At 46.5% G+C, this 25369-nt stretch overlaps 1 protein-coding gene across 1 annotated transcript; it reads left to right on the plus strand.

The window, feature by feature from the left end:
* Nucleotides 1-586: 586 nt before the first annotated feature.
* Nucleotides 587-24034, plus strand: VPS33B (VPS33B late endosome and lysosome associated). The gene is made up of 23 exons (XM_082448719.1): nt 587-4745; nt 8308-8388; nt 8735-8796; nt 10230-10279; nt 10475-10542; nt 15358-15403; nt 16477-16571; nt 16869-16973; nt 17372-17468; nt 17693-17770; nt 18121-18194; nt 18496-18582; nt 18746-18836; nt 19373-19447; nt 19695-19759; nt 19880-19934; nt 20861-20907; nt 21498-21630; nt 22252-22325; nt 22818-22919; nt 23074-23149; nt 23252-23368; nt 23663-24034. Exons 1-23 carry the CDS (start codon nt 4650-4652, stop codon nt 23740-23742), a joined length of 1854 nt encoding a protein of 617 aa, XP_082304845.1. The 5' UTR covers nt 587-4649; the 3' UTR covers nt 23743-24034.
* Nucleotides 24035-25369: the final 1335 nt, after the last annotated feature.

Below are 25369 nucleotides of genomic sequence, written 5' to 3' on the forward strand. Positions count from 1 at the left end.
GATTGATGCTCTCTGGGATTGGGAGGGTTTACCTGTGAAGGGAAGGGAAGGGGCAAAGGGTCCCTTGTCTAAATATTGGGAGAGAGATGGGGCCAGAGGAATCCCTAATAAAGGGCTCTGTGCCTATCAGCCCTGCTCAGTGATGGACTTTGACAGCCAAAAACTGGACATTAGGCCTTCCCTAAACACCCAGTCTAAAGCAGCTCCTCTTTCAGTTGCTAGGGCTCTAAAACAAAATGGGGGTGTGGGGATTTGACCAAACAAAAAATGCAAAGCAGGCAAAGGCTTTACAGGCTCTCAACGTAACCTCCAGCCACTTCCAAAAGCTTAAGTAGTATCTTATTGTACAGCTTTAATCAGATTTTTACAAGGGTGTTGTGATTTAGGCAAGAATAGATAATAGATCCCTTTTACAAATATGGTCTTGGGACTTCCCTGGTGGCGCAGTGGTTAAGACTCCGTGCTCCCAATGCAGGGGGCCCGGGGTTCCATCCCTGGTCAGGGAACTAGATCCCACATGCATGCCGCAACTAAGGAGCCGGCGAGCCACAACTAAGACCCGGTGCAACCAAATAAATAAATGAAAGTAAATAAATACATGAAAAAAAACCCAAATATGGTCTCAGGTTTTTGGATATGCCCAAGGTCACATAGCTGCAAATGAGTGACAGCAGTGGGACTTGAACCCAGGTCTGATTCCTAATTCAAGGCTTCAAAAATTCCAGGAATCTATCACTGCCTGGCATAATTTCTGTTAATTCACTGATTCTTTTAGAAATACTTTATTAATATCAGAAAGTGATTATCAAAAGACAAATGGAGACATATTCAAGCAACATAGGAGTCCAATGACAGTTCTCAACAATGTCTCATTTTAACAATTTACCAGCAAAAATTGGCTATTCAGAATTTAAATACATGCAGGATGTTTTTCTAATGAAAACATTGATATTCCAACCCTGTCACTGACAGCCTGGTCATGTGTCTTGTTGCTATTGCAAATGTCATTCATGGCAATTATAATATCACTGTACTGTTAACTTGAGCATCTGTTCAGTAGAAATGGGCAAGGCCCTATCACATGCCAGTCAAAGTTAGGGAATCCAGCTTCTGGTAATAGAGCAGTGGACAGATAAGGCCCTTGTTCTCACTGCTCTGTCACTATCATGTAACTTATAATAAAAACGTCAATATAATTATGATTTTTAAAAGGGTAATTTGCCATTAGAACCTTAGAGGAGGGACTTCCCTGGTGGTGCAGTGGTTAAGAATCTGCCTGCCAATGCAGGGGCCACGGGTTTGATCCCTCGTCCTGGAAGATCCCACAAAAGCCGCAGAGCAACTAAGCCCGTGCAGCACAACGACTGAGCCCACGTGCCTAGAGCCCGTGCTCCGCAACAAGAGAACCCACCGCAATGAGAAGCCCGCCCACCGCAATGAAGAGTAGCCCGTGCTCGTCGCAACTAGAGAAAGCCTGCGCGCAGCAACGAAGACCCAATGCAGCCAAAAATAAAATAAATTTATTTAAAAAAAAATAACTTAGAGGAGCAAGATGCTATTTGAGTGCTTAAATATGCATTTCTAACTCCTGCAAATCATTTGTGCCCTTTCCCCAGGGGACTATGAAAAATTAGAAGCTTTTATTGCTAGCCTGGATATGTTTTCCATTTACCTCATCCACCACCATCCTAATGCTCACTAGCTTAAATCTTTTGTTTCCATTCTTGTAAATGCTAATCTAAGGCTTTTGCACTTACTAGTTCTTTGTCCCCAGATTTTCACTTGGCTGGGTCCTTGCCATTCAGGCCTCAGGTCAAATGTTACTTTCTTAGGCCTTTTCACCCTAGTCTAAAACAGCTCCCTTCATGTTCTATCACCACACCCTGTTTAATTTTCCCTAGTATTTGAAATGTATTACTAATGCATTATTTGTCATCACCCACCTTGCCCCATTAGAATGTAGATCCCATAAGGGTAGGAGACCTGTAGGTAGGAGACCTGTTCATTGCTGTAGTTCCACTCCCAACATAGATTTCTTTTTTTCTGCCTTTTCTTTTTCGGCTCTGCCACGCAGCAGGCAGGATCTTAGTTCCCCCACCAGGGATCGAACCTGTGCCCCCTGTAGTGGAAGTGCGGAGTCTTAACCACTGAACCGCCAGGGAATTCCCCCAACATAGATTTCAAGATTGGTTGAGTGAATGAAGAAATGGCTGGGAAACCTTATACCAATCAGCCAATCCACAATGGCAGAAAGCCCGGCCTTTTACCTTTGCCAGCCTGTGCATCCAGATCTCAACCAAGAAGGCCTAAACTTCCTGCAGGTTGACCTGTTCCTGCTCTATGCTGACAGTGTGTCTCAGATCCTAACCCACTGGCATTGAGGTGTTTGGGGAAATTGTCCCCTTCTCCCCGGCCCCCCACTGCCCCATCCCAAGCAGGGAGGCTGGACAGGTGAATGGGGACTCAGCCTGTGTTCCATCGGGTGGGGGTCATAGGACTCCATGGTGCCCTATTCCCAGGCAGTCCTGTTTCATGACACAGCAAAGGACTTTGACATCACACTGGATGGGGTGGAAATTTGGGGGTGCAGGTGCAGCATCTGGTGGAGGAGGCAACAGATATCAAGACTGCTCAAGCTGGAATAAAAGCAACTGTGGGTGAAATGGGCACCTCACAGCAACTTGGGGCCAAACTCAAGAGGCTGGCAAACTGTACGACAGAAGGGACTTAAATCCCTGCAACGTGGCAGGTGTATATGTCACTCATCTGTGAAGGGCAGCTTCTACCTTTCTGTGCAGCCAAGATTTGATCTAAGGGGAGGGGGTGAGAGGAAGCTCAGTAAAAAATACTAAACAAGCTCTTGAAGCCCAGTGTGAGCATAAAAGTTTTGTTTTGTTTTTTTGCTTAATCTTCTATTATAGAAGTTTTCAAACATTCGAAAAGTAGAATATTGTAATGCAATAAACCCCTGTGTACCCATCACCCAGCTTCAACATTTAACAAATGGCCAATCTTTCTTCATTGCCCCACAGATCCCCTTGGCTTACTTTAAAGCAAATCCCAGACATCATATTATTTCATCTGTAAGTACTTCAGTCTGTGTCTCAAAGAGATAGGGTCTCCTTTTTAACATAGACATATAAGCCATTACTATACCTTGAAAGTTTTAGGAATTCCTTATTATCAGCTAATATCCTAATAATATTCTGGTTGATTTCTTTGAATTAGGATCCAAACAAAGTCCACACATTGCAATATTGCATTGTGTAGTTATGTCCCAGAAGTCTTTTATTCTAAAGTAGTTTCCCCTTCCACTTTCTTCTCATTGTCATTTGACAGGTTATTTGACACATATAATTTTCTGCTTTTTGGACATGGTTGATTTTATCCTTGTGATGTCTTTTATCATGTTTCCACTACCCTCTGTATTTCCTATGAACTGGTAATTAGATCCTGAGGCTTGATCAGGTTTAACATGTGCTTCCCATGCATCTCACCAGGAGATGATGATGTGATGTCACAATTGATTAGTGAGTTCAGGTATTGTCAGCCGGATCTGTCCATTATAATGTCTCTCATAAGCTTTTTTTTTTTTTAACAAGGTAAATATAGATCTTTACCATCACCCCTGAAAATTCCCTAATTTTCTTCCCAATTTTCATCCCCAAAGTCAATCATTTTTCTGAAATTTTTCACTATAGTTTTTCCTGTTCGAGAACCTGATAGAAATGGCATGCAGATGCCACTCTCGTGTCTGGCTTCTTTCATTTATTCAGTTATTTTTAGTGTATGAATATGCCACAGTTTATTTACCCATTTTCCCACGAAGGGCATTAATGAGTCAAAACTCCGGTATTGAAAGGTCACAGCTGGCGAGACTTGGCTTCCATTGGCTCCTAACGCGTTCCTCTTCTCTCCCCTCACACCCGCCCCGCAACTCCACGCGTCTGGCCTCCCGCAGTTCGGAAGCCAGAGAGCTCCCAGCTTGCAGCTAAATTTGTGGAGTAGATTTGATTGACAGCCCAGATCCTCAGTGATCAATGCCCTCCGGATTCCGAGTTGGTTTCGCCGATTTCACCAAGTTCTAAAAATCGAGCAAGTGCCCAACGCTTGCTTGAGTGAGCTAGGAGAATTGGGTGTACCCTTCAAAGTTAGTTTAAGGTATAATTCTTTTATCACAGGAACACTCGCCTCTGGTTAGGAATGAAACTGAACCTTGACGCGTTGCCGCTCGTTTTCAAATGTCCCTTCCAGGACGCCGTCCTTTTCCGGGTACGCTGAGCGCAGGGCGAGTGCACGGGACTTCCGGGAGGTCTAGGAAGTCGTCCCTCTCTTTGGCAGGAGGCGGGTATCTCTGCAGGTGTAGACCCTACTCCTGCGGACCGGCAGAGTGGACCGGGAGGGGTGGGGTGGGACAAAGTGGCTGCAGGCCTGAGGCGAGGTCCCCCGAGGCTGCGGCTGTCCGGCCAGGAGGTGGCCATTCATTCCTCCAGTGTGGCTGAGGAGCGAGGGCCCCTTCGGGGGCTCTTTCGAAGTCCGTGCCCTTACCTGAAGGAGAGCCATCCTGCGCTTACCCTGGGGCGCTGCCGGCCTTCTCAGAGCGGAGGGCGTACGCCTTCTTCCACCCTGCGGCCCAGGTGACCGCTGCCATGGCTTTTCCCCATCGGCCGGATGCCCCAGAGCTGCCTGACTTCTCCATGCTCAAGAGGCTGGCCCGAGACCAGCTCATCTATCTGCTGGAGCAGGTCAGTGCCTGTCACGCTGGGGGCCTTTACTGTATCAACAGCCAGCACTCACTGGATGCATAGTTCTTTCTTACTGAGCTCCCTTGGTCTTGCTCTTGGCCCTTGGTATTGTCCTTGCAATTTATGTGGCAGGTCCAAAATGAAGCACTCAGGGAGGAAAACTTGGGACGATCTGGCCAGAGAGTTAATGGAAATCCCCCCTCCCCCCCTTTTTTTTTTCATACAGACAAGGGAGACACCACTAGTGCCAGGCATCACTGGGGATGGAAAGGTGGTTAAGACAAATTTGTCCTTAGGGTTCTTACGTTCCAGTGGGAGCAGTATGAAACACAAATTACCACACACAGGGTATCATGTGGTGAACGAGTGACAGCTAGGGTGCCTGAAACAATCATTTCTAGCTGGAGTGATCTAGGAGTTTCCAGGAGCTGGAGTGTGAAGATAAGCATATTTTCCTTGGAGATGGGAGAGGATGTTCCAGGCAGATGGACCGGTAGGAGCAAAGTTGAGGAACCAGGGAAGGACAGGCATGTAATACAGAGAAGAGAGGGATGAGAAGTTACACAATAGGCATTAGGCAGCTACTGAAAAATTTTCCCCAATATGTGACATGAAACAGTACTTGAAGATGATTCTAATAGCCATTGTGAAGTTGGATAAATGGGCAAAACAAGAAGGCCAGTGAGGAGACCATAGATCAGATTGAAGTAATAAAGGCCCACACAAAATTAGTGGCAGTGGAAATGAAAGGAATTGATGGGTTTTTTTGAGTCAAAGACTCAAAGACATTGATTGGTCGTAAAGGTTAAGGGAGAAGCAAAGCTGAGTTTGACATTTTTAACTTGAGCTAATAAGAAAGTAATGCTGTTACTGTAATTTTAATGGATTACGTATATAGTCATTTGTTTAATGTTCATATTCCCCACTAGATTGGAAGGTCCTTGAGGACAGGGACATACCTATTTTGTTCAACATGTATACCTAGTGAGTACCTAGCTTAGAATCAGGCACTTAGCATGTGCTTAATAAATATTTGTTGCATGAACATTGAATAGAAATGAGAAAAAGAATTAGAAAGAGGAACAGTTTTGGTGGGGGAAGTTGAGTAGTTTGGGTTTGGATAGGGTGAAGTTAAGATGCTAGTAGGAAATACTGCTTGTAACATCAGCAGATAGAAAGGTAAAATTGCAGCTGGGGTAAAGATGGGGACTTGGGAGAACCTCAGGGGATGTGGGACCATATTTTCTTTCTCTGTAATGTGTCCTGTAGTGGTAGCACAATGATTGGCACATGAAAGACACCCAACAAATGTCTGAGGAATTGAAAAGAGATGCTAGTTAGAACCACTAGTTCAGGTGAGATCCCCATGAAAGACAGTAAATGAGACCAAGGATAGAAACTTGTAAATAGAATGACCTGAGGAAGAGCTGCCCACAAGGGTGACTCAACGTGGCCAGAGTGGATTTCTGTGCAGTAATGTCCTCTTCAAACTAACTTCCTCTGACTTAATTCTTATTAATGGGCACTGCTATTCAGGCTTGAAACCTCAGAATCATCTTTGACTCTTCTTCCGTCCTCACACTTAACTAAACCAGTTGCTGAGTCCTGTGGATATTTCCTTACACCTGGCTTTTTTTTTTTAATTAATTAATTTATTTATGGCTGTGTTGGGTCTTCATTTCTGTGTGAGGGCTTTCTCTAGTTGTGGCAAGTGGGGGCCACTCTTCATCGTGGTGCGCGGGCCTCTCACTATCGCGGCCTCTCTTGTTGCGGAGCACAGGCTCCAGACGCGCAGGCTCAGTAGTTGTGGCTCACGGGCCTTGTCGCTCCGTGGCATGTGGGATCCTCCCAGACCAGGGCTCGAACCCGTGTCCCCTGCATTGGCAGGCAGATTCTCAACCACTGCACCACCAGGGAAGCCCTACACCTGACTTTTAAAATGGTGATTATAAAATAACACTAACAAATTCTAGAAAATGCAGAAGGTAAAGTGTAAAGAAAAGAAAATCACTTATAACCCTACCATCAGATACAAGCACTGTTAACACTTATTTTCTTTCAAGTATTTTTAAAAATTCTATTACACGTTCCATGTATCTCTTAAAAAACCTATTTTTGTTCACATCACCACCAGCCTAAATCAGGTCCTCATTCATTACCACAGGCTTGGGCTGCTTGTTTGTCTTTTGTTTTCTTGCCGCACCCCACTGCATGCCGCACTTCCCCGACCAGGGATCGAACCCTCACCCCCGGCAGTGGAAGCACAGAGTCTTAACCACTGGACCGCCAGGGAGGTCCCTGGGCTGCTTGGACTGTTGCATTAACCACATAAGTGTAGTCCTTACCTCTAGTTTCTCATGTCTCCAATCCATTTTACCCACAGTTCCCAGATTTACCTAATGAAAATTCCCAGCTGATTGGATGCTTCAGTGTACAAAAGCTTTCTATTTTTCCTTGTTCCATAGAGGATCAACACCAAACTCTCTAACTTGGCATTTGGGACCCTTCATGCTCTAATTCCTGTGAAAGATTTCAATCTTGTTTCACACCATTCCCCTACATCAAGATTTCTCAGCCTTGGTGCTATGGACATTTTGGGCTGCTTAGTTCTTTGTGGTGGGACTGTTCTGTGCATTGTAGGATATTTAGCTGCATCCCTAACCTCTACCCACTAGATGCCCGTAACACCCCCTGCCCCAAGGTGGACAACCCAAAATGTCTCTAGACTTTACCAAATGTGCCCTGGGGGGCAAAATCAGCCCTGGTTGAGGACTACTGCCTTACATGTACCTTACCCATCAGGCAAACTGAATTGCTTGTTCTGCCCTTACCATTCAACCTGTTCTCTTTCCCTGGCCTTTGCTAGATTGCCATCTCAATCTATCACTGCCAACATCCTACCCATTTGTCAAAGCCTAGTTGAGAGGAAACTTTCAATGACTTCCCCCTCTCTTCTGCTCAGTATGACCTCTCCTTCCTCTGGACAGATGAAAAAGCAGCATCAAGAGTGATGAAGCAGGAACCAGATGACAGGGATTTGGCCTGGGAGAGTGGGTGTGTGGGTGAGGACTGTCCTGGGTTAAGTTTTCCGCCTTGAACATAGGTTATTTTTGTAATTAGAAGAAAAATGCCATTTAAAGAGATATTTGGCAGTTAGTTGAGGGGCTGCAGGATACACGGCGCGGTTTTCTTTTGTTTGGCTTCGTTCAGCAGGAAATCGATTGGGTTATCAGGAGACAGAGTGGAAGAGGCAGTGGAGTGGAGGAGCAATGATGTAGAACAAGGTCACAGGCAAGCAGGAGGGTTGAGTGACAAGGACTTAACCTTAGAAAGAAGGTGAAATATCTTTCCACTGGTACAGAAAATGAGAAGACAAAATAGGTGAATATGTAGAGAAATGTCAGCTGTGGATATAGGCAATAAATAAGGTGCTGGGGTAGATGAGGTCTAGTGCCCTTCCAACTCAGAGACTGTGCTTCTATTAAATGGATGGCTAGATGAGCTGTCAGCCGAGGGAGCTTGTGTGACCTGAGAGTAACCCAAGATACTGTGTCTCCTTCAGCTTCCAGGAAAAAAGGACTTGTTCATTGAGGCAGATCTCATGAGCCCGTTGGATCGAATCGCCAATGTCTCCATCCTAAAGGTACCTGCCCCTTTCCCCACGTGTATCAGGCCCCTTTTTCCTATTAAGCAGTTTTTCTTTTGATGAGCAGTACATATTACTGAAGAGTGACTACCCTTATAGGGTAAATAGAGGATGGCAGAGTTGCAGTGACAAGGGGGGATTGATACTCTTTGTATTGTTTTATTTTTGGTTTTTCTATTGACAGTTTGAGGAAGGTTCAGTGGGATGGTTGTCAGGGAGGTACTTGGTCTGCTAGAATTAGTATAAATAGGAGGGAGCCCTTCCAGAAGACCCCTGTCATTGTATCAGGCTTTGGGTTTCCAAGCACACTTATGTCCATTGTTTTGTTGGATTCTCTCTGTAGCAACATGAAGTAGACAAGCTGTACAAAGTGGAGAACAAGCCAGCCTTCAGCTCCAGTGAGCAGTGAGTGTCTGGGAGACTCTGTCTCGGCTCCAAGCTGGAGGAGGTCCCTACACATTTGCCTTTGATCAGTCCTTGGCCGAGATCTGGCACCATGATGTTTGTGACATGGTTCACTTCCCTCCTCTTTTACAATTTCATCCTTAGGTTATGCTTTAGCCTCTTAATTGGTCTCCCTTTCTGCGGTTTCTCCCTCCCTTGTCCTCTTCTCTCTTTAACCCAATCTACCATCTCTAACCAGATTGATTAATCTTCAAAAATATTTTCACTGGGCTCTCCTGAAGCACCTTCAGGGCTTCCCTTACTTACCGAGTGAGGTCCTCGTTTTTCGTCATAGATTCCAAGGCTGCCTGCAGGGAGGCCTCTCACCCCCTTTCCAGCCTGGTCTCTTTCACGTGCCCACTACTCAGCTCGCACTTTTGCGTGCTTCCCAGCTCTGCACACGTACCTCCGTGTTTTTGGCCACTCCACCCACTCTGCCTGAAATTCCTCTCCTCACTGTTCTTGCGACAAATACCCAGCCTTCAGAATCCAGCCCCGCCTCCTCCACGCAGCTCTCAGTTGCCATTCTGGGGTGATTTTCTCCTCCTCTGGACTTACATGGGGTTCAGTGTTTGTCCTGTTCACCTGGCACACAGTCACATCCTGCGTGTTGTCTGGTGTTTGTTTTTATTTTTAATACTTCTCAACTTAAGTAATGTACACCCTCCCTTAGAGGAAAAAATTCTCCTAGATACATGGAGAATACATCCATGAACCCCAGTTTGAAGAACACTATTTTATATACTTTCTTGTATTGTTTTTTAACACTTGATTGTTAATATACTCCATACATATATGCATCTTATTTTGCCCAATAGACTGTAAATTATTTGAGAGCAGGAACTCCTGGGTCCACCATAAGGCCAATAAGTGCCCCCTGCCCACCACGATATACCTGTTTTATCGGGGGGAGTCTTGTGTGTGTGTGTGTGTGTGTGTGTGTGTGTGTGTGTGTTTAAACTCTTAATTATATACTCATTTTTTAAAAAAATATTTATTTATTTATTTGTTTGGTTGCACCAGGTCTTAGTTGCGGGAGGCGGGCTCCTTAGTTGCAGCAGGCGGGCTCCTTAGTTTTGGCTCGCCGGCTCCTTAGTTGTGGCATGCTAACTCTTAGTTGCAGCATGCATGTGGGATCTAGTTCCCTGACCAGGGATTGAACCTGGGCCCCCTGCATTGGGAGCGCAGAGTCTCATCCACTGCGCCACCAGGGAAGTCCTGAGTCTTGTGTGTTTGGTATGTGGTGAGCCAAAAGAGCTGGCAGGGCTTTGGCTGGGGTGAGAACTGTAGCAAATGGTGAAAGAGTTGACATTGTTTAAGTTTCTTCTAAGCTGCTATCACCAACTTCATGATTTTTCCTCGCTGAGGTTTTTTCCCCCCCTTCTCTCCCATAGATTGTGCTTCTTGGTCAGACCTCGCATCAAGAATATGCGGTACATTGCCAGTGAGTGTGCCATGGTGTTCATTATAACTAAGACCTGGGAAAGGGTGGGAAGGTCTAAGGACCTTGGCCATAAGAACCCTTTAATAAGAAAAGAATTGTTTGGGTAGGCCATACTCCTCGTAGAGGCTCTCTGCTTCCTTGCTTTTAGTCTAACAAAGGTCCATGGCTTTCGGGTTGCATCCTTTCTGTCTGTAGATCTTGTCAATGCTGACAAAATGGCTGGCCGAACTCGGAAATACAAAGTGATCTTCAGTCCTCAGAAGGTGAGTTTGGACCCTGGTGGAAATGACATAGGGTAGAACAGGATTGGGGACTGGGAAGGGGTAAGGGGCCAACAGCTATATCTCCCTCAAAGCAAATTATAGGTGACTGAGTAAAACACCTGTCACTTTTTTTTTATTACGGTAGCAGAGTCTGTCATCAAATTGCCCCGAATATAGATTGTACAGTTGTGAGAGGTGTGTGTCCTCTACATAGATTTCTTTAAATGAAAAGATTGACATTTTTGAAGTAGAACCTGCAATGTATCCCTTCTAACACCAATTCCTATATAGTAATGGTGCACAATGTTATGGCTTTTCAATGACTTTCTCCCTATATCTCTTTAATAACAAACACAATAAATCTTCACCCCCCGCCCCATGCTCATCGAAGGCATGTGGCTGGGCTGCCCTTGGGTTATCAGAACCATACCAATGTACTTTGGAAGAGGCTTTTCTTACACAGGGTGCAGTAAAATGGTCTCTAAGCTTGGAGCAGCTGAGGGAACTGAAGCCCACAGTCACATAGTGAATTAGCATAGCCAGGCTAGGTTTCTTCCATCTTTACCTCAATAATTGCAGTAAGTGTTAGGTGATCTGTCATAGTATCTCCGTTTCTCGATTCCGTCAAGTTCCCCTGTCATCCCCACATCAACGGGGTGCATTGTAGGTACATCCTCAACCTGATTGATTGGGAGGAATGATGTACCAGGTCTATACATTGCCCGTCGTAGGACTATACAGTTATACCAAGTAGTGCATGCCACACTTAGAGCAGGTAGAAATTAAAGTTGAAAGGACAGGGATTTATTCCTTTGCAATTTTCCCAAGAAAATTCTAAAGAAAATAGAAGCAATAGGTAAGACTAAAGACACTGAAGCCAAACTGTCTGGCTGTGAATCCATGCTTTAGCACCTATTACCTGTGTGATCTTGGATAAGTTACTTAACTGCTCTGTGTCTCAGTTTTCTCATCTATAAAATGGAGTTGATAATAGTACTTATCTCTTTTAAATGAGATGACTTTCAGTTTCTATTAAGAAGTCTAGAGGAATCATAGGCTTATATTGTTTTCTCATCATTTAAAAGGAATAAGAGGAAAGAACCAGTGATCTTCCTTTGAAGATCATTTGAAGATTGATAGCACAGTCTTACAGCTATTAATCCTGTTTAGGAATATAAATATATCAAGTGTAGCATTATTACCAGGGCAAGAAAATTATTGAGTAAAATAACCAATCAGAATTACAGGTTACTTTTGAATGTTATTAAAGGAGCTATAGCAGTAATTTCTAGTTTTTGGAGTCTTACAAGACCCTTTTTTTCAAATTATACTTCCAAGGACAGACTTGTTTAAACAGGGAATAGAACAAGCTGGTAACAGTTTCAAATAATGCTACAAGCCTCCATATCACACAGAAAAAGAAAATTGATATTTTTATGAAGTTTTTCTTTCTAACACCCTATCTAATCAAATTCTTTGACCTAATTTTCCATCACAGGACAGTGTCTTCCTTAGTTGCTGTAGGGAAGAGGAATTTTCTCTCTCTTCCTGAGACTCCCTTTGTTAATTATGAAGATTGGCAGTTTTCAAACTGGGCTATGGAGTTCCATTAGTTAGCATTAAAAGTAGCCCTGTAGGGACTTCCCTGGTGGTGCAGTGGTTAATAATCCACCTGCCAATGCAGGCGACACAGGTTCGAGCCCTGGTCCAGGAAGATCCCACATATCACGGAGCAACTAAGCCCGTGTGCCACAATTACTGAGCCTGCACTTTAGAGCCCACGAGCCACAACTACTGAAGCCTGTGTGCTACAGCTACTGAAGCCTGGGCGCCTAGAGCCCATGCTCCACAACAAGAGAAGCCACCGCAATGAGAAGCCCGCGCACCGCAACTAAGAGTAGCCGCCACTCTCCGCAACTAGAGAAAGCCCGCACACAGCAACGAAGACCCAACACAGCCAAAAATAAATTAATAAAATTAATTAATTAATTTTTAAAAAATTTAAAAAAAAAAGTAGCCCTGTAGGATTTCAGTTTTACTGACATAAATGAATGAGGGATGAATAGGACTCTTCTGTGTAACCATAAAATAAGGAGCACATAGCATTAATCTTCCACACCTCATAGAATTATGAGGATCAAGAGAGGTATAATGCTTTTATTTTTTATTTATTTACTTTTTAATTTTTTTTTTTTTTGGCTGCGTTGGGTCTTCGTTGCTCCACGCTGGCTTTCTCTAGTTACGGCGAGCGGGGGCTGCTCTTCGTTTCAGCGCTTGGGCTTCTCATTGTTGTGGCTTCTCTTGTTGCGGAGCACAGGCTCTAGGCGAGCGGGCTTCAGTAGTTGCGGCACGCAGGTTCAGTAGTTGTGGCTCGCGGGCTCTAGAGCGCAGGCTCAGTAGTTGTGGCGCACAGGCTTAGTTGCTCCGCGGCATGTGGGATCTTCTTGGACCAGGGATTGAACCCGTGTCCCTTGCATTGGCAGGTGGATTCTTAACCACTGCGCCACCAGGGAAGTCCCTTTTTTAAAAAAATGTTTATTTATTTATTTGGCTGCTCCGGGTCTTAGTTGCAGCGTGCAGGATCTTTAGTTGCAGCCTGCGGGGTCTTAGTTGGGGCATGCATGTAGGATCCAGTTCCCTGACCAGGGCTCGTACCCGGGCCCCCTGCATTGGGAGCACAGAGTCTCAACCACTGGACCTCCAGGGAAGTCCTGATGGCACAGTCTTACAGCTATTTATCCTGTTTAGGAATACAAATATATCAAGTATAACATTATTACTAGGGCAAGAAAATTATTGAGTAAAATAACCAATCAAAATTACAGGATACTTTTGAATGTTATTAAAGGCGCTATAGTAGTAATTTCTAGTTTTTGGAGTCTTACAAGACCCTTTTTTTCAAATTATACTTCCAAGGACAGACTTGTTTAAACAAGGAATAGAACAAGTTGGTAACAGTTTCAAATAATGCTACAAGCCTCCATATCACACATAAAAAGAAAATTGATATTTTTATAAATTTTTTCTTTCTAACACCCTATCTGATCAAATTCTTTGACCTAGTTTTCCATCATAGGACGATGTCTTCCTTAGTAGCTGTAGGGAAGAGGAAATCTGTTTCTCTTCCTGAGACTCCCTTTGTTAATTATGAAGATTGGCAGTTTTCAAACTGGGCTATGGAATTCGATTAGTTAGCATTAAAAGTAGGTCTATAGGGACTTCCCTGGTGGTCCAGTGGTTAAGACTCCTTGCTTCCCCTGCCGGGGACGCGGGTTCGATCTCTGGTTGGGAACTAAGATCCCACATGCTGCATGCCACGTGGCGTGGCCAAAAAAAAGGCCTATAGGATTTCAGTTTTACTGACATAAATGAATGAGGGATGAATAGGACTCTTCTGTATAACTGTAAAATAAGGCGAACCTAACATTAATCTTCCACACCTCATAGAGTTATTATGAGGATCAAGAGAGGTAATGCTTTTAAAACACTGAGAACAATGCCTAGTACATGTGAAACAAATAATACACATCCACTATTATTATTGTCATCATCATTATCAGACAGAAGTGCCCTCAACTTTCTTCCTCATTACCTCCAAATATTTCACCCTTTTCCCACCTGTCTCAAAGGAGGATGAGGGAATTCCCTGGTGGTTCAGTGGTTAGCACTCTGCGCTTTCACTGCCAAGGGTGTGGGTTCAGTCCCTGGTTGGGGAACTAAGAGCCCCACGAGCCATGCAGCATGGCCAGAAAAAACATAAAATAAAAAATAATTTACAAAAAATAAAAAAATAAAAGAGGACGAGACACTGGCCTTTCCCCATCTAAGAGCGGAGGCTCCCCTGTGTTCTTGGCCCCATCCCTGCCTGCTTTCTCCACTCTCTTGCTTCATCAAGTAGACTCTTTTATATCTTCAACCATATCTATCCCTTCTAAACAGTTCTCTCTCCTCATCTCTTGTCCCTGACAGCGACTCTCCCTTAATTTGTGGCCAGACTGAAGAATTATCTGCTGCCACTTCTTCTGCTTCCTCACGTCCACCTTCATCTTTTAATCTAGTCGCCTAAGATCTCTGCTGTCAAATCCAGTGATGTCTGTGTCATGCTTTTCCTACTTAACTTCTCTGGCATTTGAGACTGTTGCCCATTCTTCCTTGAAACTCTGCCTTTAGAGGTGCTATTTAGGGGTGCTGTTTTCTCCTAGTCTCACCTCTTTATGTATTCTTTCTCGGTCTTCTCTGCCCGATCTTGGACTGTGCACCCTTTTAATTTTGGTTCCCTAGAGTCCTGTCCTAAGCTCTCTTCTCTCTGTGTGTTCTTTTGGACAAACTATCCACTTTAAATGCAGTATATGTGCCTTTAACCCCCGAGGCTGTCTGTCCAGACCTCCCTCGGTGTCTGCAGAGGTCCCATGGACATGTCCTAACCAGAACTCCATCCCTCCTCTCTCCACACCATTGCTTTTTACCTCCACCTGCTCCTCCTCCTCTGTTTCTATAGCACTGTCACGCCCTGCTTCCTGTCTCTGCCTGCAGGACCCACCCCTCCATGACAGCTGAATACCTTCTCCTTTATAAAGCTTTTCCAGTCAGGGAGAAAAAAGCAATTGACTTAATAAATGAATGAAATGGCTGAAAAGGAAACAAAGCGTTGGGCCAATGATTCCAGTGGTCCTTTCTAGATCTAAGAGTCTGGGTTCTCTTGTCTTTTTCACTGGGTTCAATAAGTGTGGTCCTCATCAGTGACCACAGAGGAACTCCAGAGAAATGGAAAGAATGGCGAAGGGGGTTACTAATCAGCTTCCCTTTCTCTTTCAGTTTTATGCGTGCGAGATGGTGCTTGAGGAAGAGGGCATCTATGGAGGTGAGAGGAGACGGATATGAGTGGAAAGGGGGAGGACGTGTGCAAGAAGGCCGTGATGGTTGTTCCCCGTCCCCATCTCCTCCTTTTCCCTGCCTCATTCCTGTTGGCCTGGCAGGAGGAGAGGGTCCTGAGAATGGGAAGGAAGACCCCAAATTAGAATACTAGTGGGGCTATAGTTGAAAATCACCGGTGCTCTCTTCTTACCTCCCAAGACGCCCACAAGCAAAAATCGTGCCTTCCCTCCTGTATGTATTCCTCACTCCATCCTCCATGCAACACAAAGCTGGTCACCGTCCTCCCTACTGGAAATCCTGCAGTGGCTCAGATTAAAGCCCAGAATCCTCAGCATGGCCTCCTGCGCCTCTACAGTCTGGCCCCTTCCTGGCCCTTTCGCCTCATCATGTGCCGCTCCTCTCTCCTGACTCACTACCCTCCAGCCATGGGGACTTCACACACCTGTTCTTGTTGCCTAGAATATTCCTCACCCTACGGCTTTTTGCCTACCCAAATCATACTCAAATTCTAAGCCAAATGTCTATTCTTTAGGGAAGTCTTTCCTGTACCCGTAGTTGAGGTTAGATCCCTGAAATGTTTGTGCTCATAGGTTGCTGTTTTACTTCTTTGGAGCATATAACTGTAGTTAAATTTGTCTGGTGTGTACTCTCTCACTACATTGTCAGCTCCAGAAGTCAGGAGCATGTCCATTCTGTTTACCACCATGTCCCCAGTATTTAGCCTAGCGCCGTACATATGTGGCTTTCTGTCAGTATTTGTCCAATAATGCATAAATGAAGGAGTGTTTCATCAGCACTTTTGGTTGGCGATCTAATGAAAACACACCACTGATCCCACTGTATTACAGGCTGTTACGTACATGTCTCCTTTCCTTATCAGCCTGTGAGCCCCTTCCAGGCAGAAACTGTATCTCATTCATCTCTGAGCATCCCATGCTCAGTGCAGTACCTGACGTGTGGCAGGCACTCAGGAGTTTCTGCATGGCTGTAGTGGAGCTTCCCTCTTAAGGTGGAGCCACGTGCCTTCGGCAGGGAGGCTGATGCTCTCTGTACCCACAGATGTGAGCTGTGACGAATGGGCCTTCTCTTTGTTGCCTCTTGATGTGGATCTGTTGAGCATGGAACTACCAGAATTTTTCAGAGACTACTTCCTGGTAAATGCAGGGCCCTTGGGTCTTGGCATCAAGGAGTCGGGACAGACATGGGGTCCTGTGGGCTAGAAATATGGATTCAACCTTCATCAAGCTCATAATTTATCATGAGTGATAGTAATTTGGAGATGGAATACTACCGCTTGATGTTCATGGGGCTTCCTTTGGGGCCAATGAAAATGGACTTTTGCAAGCGTTGCCCAGACCCTGCCTTTCTGCGCAGGGCTTCTAGGCCTATCCACTTTCCAGATGGATCTGTCGGGTTGATCCATATCTTTGTGGCCCATGTGGTCCCTGCAGGAAGGAGATCAGTGTTGGATCAACACTGTGGCACAGGCCTTGCACCTCCTCAGCACGCTCTATGGACCCTTCCCTAACTGCTATGGAATTGGCAGATGTGCTAAGGTGAGCAGTTCTGTGTCCTGATAGCCCCTATTCACTTGTTTTCTAACCACCAAGGATTATTCATGGGCATCTGGGATGTGAGGTATATTCTTTACCTTGCTCTCATTGCTCCGGAGTAGGTCCCCGGAGGGGAGAACTTGTGTGGTTAACAGAATGGCAAGAGCCTGGGACCTCTGGGTAGCATCCCTAAATCTTTGGGGGCGGAGAGACTCCTTCACTGGTGTGGGGCAGGATGGGGAGGGGTAGGAACAGGTGGGAGTAGAAGAGATAATATTGTTAATAATTAGCTCCTCTCGAGGTCAAGGAGAAGGATCACATGGAAAAGGGTTGGGTTCTGTAGGTGTGGGGCTGTACAAGGGACCTGGACATAAGATTGCGAATGTCTTGGGCCCTGGCAGATGTCACATGAATTGTGGAGGAAACTGGAAGAGGAGGAGGATGGTGAAACCAAGGGCCGAAGGCCAGAAATTGGACATGTCTTTCTCCTGGACAGAGGTAAAGTATGCTCAGCAGTCCTCTCATCTGTCGACCCTAGAAGATACAGGAATATGGGAAACATGGTGGCACAGCTGGGATCCTCAAGTTGGGGCTGTGAATGCCAGCGTTCACTGGGGGCGTGGGCACTTGGGACCCATGGAAGGCACTTGAGTGGATACTGAGCAAACTGGGTGGGAGGCTGCATCGGGGAGGACCCTCACGGTCGGGGATCTTGGTTTCAGACGTGGACTTTGTGACGGCACTTTGCTCCCAGGTGGTTTACGAGGGCCTGGTGGATGACACCTTCCGCGTCAAGTGTGGTAAGTGGCATCTCGGCGAGAGGGAGGGGTCCTCAGCTCCTGGGGCTTCCCACGGTGAGGGTGCAGGACTTGTGGGAGAGACCCAGGCTTGGAGTGAACTGCTGCCTTCCAAATAGTTTGGGGGAACGTTTAAATCTTCTTTTCTTTTTTTTTGGCCACGCTCTGTGGCTTGTGGGATCTTAGTTCCCTGACCAGGGATGGAACCTGGGCCCCTGCCATTGGAAGCTCAGAGTCCTAACCACTGGACCACCAGGGAAGTCCCTGGGGGACCTTTAATGGCAGTTCAGGAAAGGGAGGGGGAAGGAAGGACTCATCAAAGATCCTCATAGCTGTTTCCTCTGCTCTCAAAGGGAGTGTCGACTTTGGCCCAGAAGTCACATCCTCTGACAAGAGTCTGAAGGTGCTGCTCAACGCCGAGGACAAGGTGAGCACATGGGTGCCAGCAGAGGATTTCCCCAGGGCCACTGCCACCATGAGGCTGTGGGCCCCGGCACTGGGAGGAGAGGCCGAGTCCCCAGGAGAGAGGGACACCCTGCCAGTTAAGAGCACAACCCAGAGCACATAGCAGGGATTTGACATGTCCTGACTGATACCAGCTCAGCTTTCTTTGTACTTCTGCTAGAATAGCTGAGCACTCTCCCTGTGCTGTTGTTACCCTGATGAGGCAGGAAGGAACAAGGTATAAGTCTGTATAGTAATTTGTTCCTGTCTTATTCCCCTTGCAGGTGTTTAATGAGATTCGTAACGAGCACTTCTCCAATGTCTTTGGCTTCTTGAGCCAGAAGGCCCGGAACCTGCAGGCCCAGTATGATGTGAGGCTCCCAGCCCAGGTCCTCCGTCTGTTTCCTCAGTGGCTCCCCAGGCTGCTGCCCTTTGGCTCCCCTTCTGATGCTACAGTGGGTGGGAACTGAGGGAGGGTAGTGCTTGCTCACATCTGAGGGCAGAGGGGCTGACCTCATGGGAATGTCCCCACAGCGCCGGAGAGGCATGGACATCAAGCAGATGAAGAACTTCGTGTCCCAGGAGCTCAAGGGACTGAAGCAGGAGCACCGCCTGCTGAGTCTCCGTAGGTTTCAGCTTGAGGGTAGGGCAAAGGGATCCCTGCAGAGGAGATCTGGGAGGAGATCCCTGTTCATTTGGAAAATAGTGCTCTTCTTTGGTCTAAAGTGGAAAGAAGTGCTCCTGCACCTTGCCTTAAGAGGTCCTGGGCTTCCCTGGTGGCGCAGTGGTTGAGAGTCCGCCTGCCGATGCGGGGGACACGGGTTCGAGCCCTGGTCTGGGAAGATCCCACATGCCGCGGAGCGACTGGGCCCGTGTGCCACAGTTACTGAGCCTGCGCGTCTGGAGCCTGTGCTCCGCAGCGGGAGAGGCCGCGATAGTGAGAGGCCCGCGCACCGCGATGAGGAGTGGCCCCCGCTTGCTACAACTGGAGAGAGCCCTCGCACAGAAACTAAGACCCAACACAGCCATAAATAAATAAATAAATAAATAAAAATTAAAAAAAAAGAATTAAAAAAAAAGAGGTCCTTATTCTTCTGGACAATAAAGAGACATTCTTCCAGAACCAGGTATATGTCACCTCCCCTTTTGTCCTGTCTGCAGATATCGGGGCCTGTGAATCCATCATGAAGAAGAAAACCAAGCAGGACTTCCAGGAGCTCATCAAGACTGAGCATGGTGACTTGGCTACTTCTCCTGCTTCTGCTTCCCTGGCTCCCAGCCCCAGCCTGCCCTGAAAAGATGCTCTCTGGCTCTTTCCAGCTGATGCTGGCTGTGTGGAATGTTGGTTCCTGCTAGAAGCCCTGGGGGCCCCTTAACCCACCCCAAGGATGGAGAAAGAGATGAGGAGACAGACACCCATTAGCATAGATGGCAACAGCTGAGCCGCTCCCCCAGTAACAGGCTCTCCTCTGATTATTCGCAGCGCTGCTGGAGGGCTTCAGCATCCGTGAGAGCACCAACTACATTGAAGAGCACATAGACCGGCAGGTGAGGTGGGAAGGGGGAGATATTGGGAACAGCGTTTAGAGGTGAGGCTCAAGCGGAAGCAAGAGGAGAGAACGTGTGTTATGAAACTTGAATTCTCCTTGACTCTTTCTTCCTGTGCAGGTGTCACCCATAGAAAGCCTTCGCCTCATGTGCCTTTTGTCCATCACTGAGAATGGTGAGCCCCAGGGACCAAAGACGCCAGATTGAAAAGCTGTACCTTAGGGATAGTCCCCTGTAATCTCGTGGATTCTTTCCCCTGTAAAATAAAGCAGTTTTTGTTTTGGGTGAAACATTCCCAGGTCATAAGGTAATTTATTGTTCCAGCCCTAAACAGGACCACATCCACCCTCCCCAACCCCCCGGCACAAGGCCTGTCCCATCGTAGGACTGCAAAGGGGTAGAGCTGAGCGGCATTTCTCTCATCATTCCATCTGGCCTCCTACCCTCAACAAGATTTCATAATCAAGATACAGTCCAGGAAAAACCAATTTCATAAACATTTTAAAAGCTCAGATTCTGCAGCCTTTCATGGCAACTTGTTTTGAATGTTGAAGTCTTCCAGTTGGCAAATATTCTTTAAGGTTGCTTTCTACCCAAAGACGTTATTTGCTTATTCTAAATCTCCTTTATTGTAGTTGGAAGTCCATTTCTTCTTACCTCTGTGGAGAAAAACATTTAAGACTGCAGTTTGGGAGCTCATGTGAACACTTTTCCTATTCCTCACTAGCTGTTGAGCAGTTCCCCAGAAAACTGGCCCATAGCCAGGGAGAAATGCACGGGAAGGCCCTTGTCCTCCCTCCTGCCGCATCCCACCCCCCACTACGGATTAGATTAGCTTTCGTTTCGGTGTCCCTTCCTCGGGGCTCTTCCTTGGAACTCTCAGATCCAGGCTATATCTTTCAAAAAGCGAGTTTAAATTTAGGAGTCAATTTAGAATCAACTGCATAGGATGCAAGGTTAATGTTATGTACTGACTCCTTCCTTCTGACTAGGGTTTTTTTTTGGTGGGGGGACGAGGGTTGGTTTGTTGGTTGGTTGGTTGGTTTGTACACTTTAGGACACCTCAACTGGCTCATGAACCTTTATCTTCCTTACCCTCAGGTTTGATCCCCAAGGATTACCGATCCTTGAAAACCCAGTATCTTCAGGTAAGGCCAGGAGACCGTGTTCTTGAGGGAACTTGGTGGAGGGAGGTCATTGGACATTTTCGAAAGAGGCAAAAGAAGAAACGGTCCCTTTCCTGTCCCCATCACCCTCCTGTTCCCATGAGCCTCCCTCTCAGAGGTTGTGGGGATGGTCACCTTTCACACGCAGAGACCCTTCCCACTGCCCTTGTTTCACTCTGCTCCCCTCTTATGTGGCCAATGCGGGGGGAATTTGAACAATTCAGCTGTTGGACCCAGTGGAGAGTTCTTATTCCTGGGTTCTCCATTTATTTAGCACCTTGCGAGGCGTCGATACACCTTTCCTTCCAGGTCCTTCTCAAGTCCTACCTCCTCTGTGAAGCCTTCCCCACCTCCTTACATCGATAGCTTTCTGTGCTCTTTAATTGTTCCGTGCTGCTTTTATTCTTTGTTTGGCATCTGGTGATTTCTGATATGAAAATCTTCCCCACAAACAAGTGTGCGCTGTTCAGGACACAGAGCGCATAATCCTCCTCTCCCCCACCTCCGTATCACCTAACAGTGCTAGGCCCTTGGTGGACGCTCGGTAGAGAGCTGAATTGCATTTTCTTCAGAGCTATGGCCCCGAGCACCTGCTAACCTTCTCCAATCTGCGGCGAGCTGGGCTCCTAACGGAGCAGGCCCCGGGGGACACCCTCACAGCCGTGGAGAGTAAAGTGAGCAAGCTGGTGACGGACAAGGCCGCAGGTGAGCAGGGAGTGCAGGTAACCCCTTTCACCCTCCTCGGCTGTTGTTGCCTGTTCTCTCAATGGGCAGAGCACCCTGGTGGGGAGAGAATGAGCTGGGGAAGGAGAAAGTGGTTCCTTACTGTTACTGTCCTGACTGCCACTACTTCTGCTTGTAAGAGCAGCTTCCAGTTATTGAACACTGACGTGCTAAGCCTTTTAGATACACTTTCTCATTTAATCCTCGCAAAGTTTCTATGTGGTAAGTTTTATTATCTCCATTTTACACATGAGGAAACCGAGGCTTAGGGAGGTTAAGTGACTTCTTCAGGGCCCCTTAGTAAGTCAGATTTGACTCCAAAGGCCGTACACTTAACCAGTAAACTAGGATCACCCTGTAGATTGCATTTAGTAGAGGGCTGGTACCCTGTAGGAGGAGGAAGACTGCGGGTGGGAGAAGGGTGGTGATTGTCTTAATCAGTTCCAGGGAACTGTAGGTGAACGGCTTTGAGGGGGATCTTCAGATGTGATAGGTCCTGCTATTTGAGAAGAGGGGGTCCTGTCATTTCCTGAGTGGTATCACCTGCGGCAGCATCATTAATCCATAAACCTTAGATGAAACCAGCGCAGATTTCTTTCCCAGGAAAGATTACTGATGCCTTCAGTTCTCTGGCCAAGAGGAGCAATTTCCGCGCCATCAGCAAGAAGCTGAATCTGGTATGTAGAACAGGGGTGGACAAGGGAGGCAGTGGGGTCAGTCCTTCGTGAAGTACTTTGAACCCACAAAAACCTCTCTGTCATTTTGTTTTTATAAAGATCCTTTTGTGTGGTAGCATTATAGCATGAGCTTAATAATGAGACAAGACACAAAGGTTCATTCATTTAATAAACACATAACTCACACCTACCAATGTCAGAGAATACACTGAGTGCTGCTTCAGTGACAGACATGTCCCATGTCGCTGAAGGGTCAGAAGGGGTCCCTCCTTCCAGCGAGCGTGGAAACTCATTCAAGAGAATCAGCAGGCACTGAACAGCTTTCATCTTTGGTTATGGATTCTTTTTTTTTTTTTCCTCCAAGGCTATTGCTGGTTCTCACTTTAGTTGAAGTAAGAACTGTTCTTAGGGGTATGCCACTTTTCTCTGACCCTGTAAAGGACTGGAGGGCTGAGTGGTCACTTGCCTCATACAGTCCCCTTTGCCCTCTAGATCCCACGTGTGGATGGCGAGTATGATCTGAAGGTGCCACGTGACATGGCATATGTGTTCAGTGGTGCTTACGTGCCCCTCAGCTGCCGAATCATTGAGCAGGTGAGAACGAGTGGCTCGCTCCTGTTCATATTTCATGCTCTCTGCTTTCTCTTAGTCCCGGGCCTGGCCCAACTTTTAACTACCTGAGTGACTAGCAAGAAATGTGACAGTCTGGCTGCTGCTAGACTTGAAACTAGCGCTTGTGCCTTCCCAGGTGCTGGAGCGGCAAAGCTGGCAGGGCCTGGACGAAGTGGTGCGGCTTCTCAACTGCAGTGAGCTGGCATTCACAGGTGCGTGGCCTTGCCCAGTGGGGGCGGGGTGAAATGAGAGGAGGGCCGGATGCATCATCCAGTAGTGCCGGTGAAGAGCTGAGTCTGGTCTGGTCTTTGTAGACGTGACCAAGGAAGACAAGGCTTCCAGCGAGTCCCTGCGCCTCATCTTGGTGGTGTTCTTGGGTGGTTGCACATTCTCTGAGATCTCAGCCCTCCGGTTCCTGGGCAGAGAGAAAGGTGAGATCAGGCTTCCGTGGGATCTGGGGGACAAAGGGCAGCCCTCAGGAAGGCTTCTTTACTGGCCTCTGGGTACCACTTACTGCCATCTTGCTGTGGGCTGAATAGCAGGAAGCCCAGTTCCACCAAGCGTGGCAAGTTGCTGTGCCCAGGAGCATGGCACTGACACATCTATGACTATAAACTGGTGCTCTGACCCAGCCAGGGCCATGGAACTGGAGGGGCTTCACATGGCTGGTGGTAGGGGCTTAAATCTGCTCTCAGTAACGTATGGTGGTGCTTTTGACTCCTTAGGGTACAGGTTCATTTTTCTGACGACAGCAGTCACCAACAGCGCTCGCCTTATGGAGGCCATGAGTGAGGTGAAAGCCTGAACTTTTCCCGGCCAGTGTTGATGTCTTCCCTGGACATGTTCCTCAGTGGGATGCAGGAGTTTGAATCCCAGCTGCTAATAAAATGTCTACCAACTATGCTCCTAAGAGCTGGGGAGCAGGGAACTTATTTGGATTTAGAGAACATATCTGAGGAGAGAGTTTACTTCCTGCCCCAGGATATTTCTTTTTTGTTTATGAAGTACAGCCCATGCTGATGAGATAAGGAGGAAGAGGATCTTTTGCTAAATCCTGTTTGAGTATCATTGTAAATAAAGCCTCTACTCTCAATGTATCAATATTATGTTTAGTTCTAGACAGGCACTTCCATGTTTACTGGTGAAGCAGAGGGGGCTTTACATAGGGGCTTCGTGTATTCCGCGGCATGGACTGGGTAGTAGCTCTGGCCCTGGTCTGGTTCTTCCTTGAAACTTGCACTGGTCTGGTTCTTCCTTGAAACTTGCACTGTACTGGACTTTCCTCAACCATAAAATGAGGATTAGATAGATGATCAGTACGCACCCTTCCAATTCCAAAATTCTGTGGTTCATTACACTTTGGAAAAAATGAGCTTGCTATTGTTTTAACTTAAGGAGTCGCTTGAATTTTAAGCCTTTTGTTTCTTATTGCAGAATGAAAGATTGTGTCCCTTGTTAGAGCAATTTCAGGCATTGGCAAACTGTGCTCCTGTAAAGGTTACCAGTGCCCTCCTAAGTGCTGATTCTAGTGACCTTTCTTTCCCTTTACCCTTTAAAAATTGTGAACACTAACCACATCTATTAGTGGTTGTCTTCTAAGTTGATCTCACTGATGATCCCCTTTACCTTCTTGTAATTCTCATATTCAGCTTCCATGACACACTTTTTTGTCCTCCTGCATTCTCCTAGGCTGCACTTCCGTCTCCTTTGGTTCATCTCTCTGTGTATCCTCCTTTGTTGCATCTCCTGTCTCTGTCCTTTATTGTTATCCACTTGCCCATCCCAAACTTTTGTCTCACTGCTGAGCTTCACGCGATTATTTACAACCTGGTCGTTCCATGGGCAGTTCACACTCAGCATGTCTAAAATAAACTCTCACACTGAACCTTGTGTCCCCACTTGGGATCCCTAAGTCTGCTCCTCTTCATCTGTTTCCTTAATTGACATTCTCATCATCTACCCAAGTTTTGTTCATGCAAGAAATTATATCCTTGGGACTTCCCTGGTGGTCCAGTGGTTAAGACTCCGTGTTCCCAATGCAGGGGACCCGAGTTCAATCCCTGGTCAGGGAACTGGATCCCACATGTATGCCACAACTAAGAGTCCGAATGCCACAACTAAAGATCCCACATGCGGCAACAAAGATCCCGCGTGCCGCTACTAAGACCCAGTGCGGCCAAATAAATAAAATTTTAAAAATTAAAAAAAAAAAGAAATTATATCTTTGACCTCAGATTTTTTTCTTTTTATCCCCCACATGCAGCTGGTCCCCTTACCCATTATTTCTAAATGCTTCTGGTTCATCTTCTCACCATACCCATGGCAGAGGTACTTGTTTTTGGCCTGGGCTTTTGCAAAACTGTCCCTCCCAAGCTCTGCCTCCTATCTGTTGCCCAATCCACAGTGCTGCCACGTCTTTTTTTTTTTTTTTT

The sequence above is a fragment of the Balaenoptera physalus genome, assembly GCF_965194825.1.
Source record: "Balaenoptera physalus genome assembly, chromosome: 2".
NCBI lineage: Eukaryota > Metazoa > Chordata > Mammalia > Artiodactyla > Balaenopteridae > Balaenoptera > Balaenoptera physalus.

What these genes read in the sequence shown, in the direction of transcription:
- VPS33B (XM_082448719.1), top strand. Translation starts at nt 4,650, where the DNA reads ATGGCTTTTCCCCATCGGCCGGATGCCCCAGAGCTGCCTGACTTCTCC. An exon ending in GCACCGCCTGCTGAGTCTCC is followed by an intron (nt 18,837 to 19,372) that starts GTAGGTTTCAGC and finishes TCCTGTCTGCAG; the next exon opens with ATATCGGGGCCTGTGAATCC. An exon ending in TTTGTCCATCACTGAGAATG is followed by an intron (nt 19,935 to 20,860) that starts GTGAGCCCCAGG and finishes CCTTACCCTCAG; the next exon opens with GTTTGATCCCCAAGGATTAC.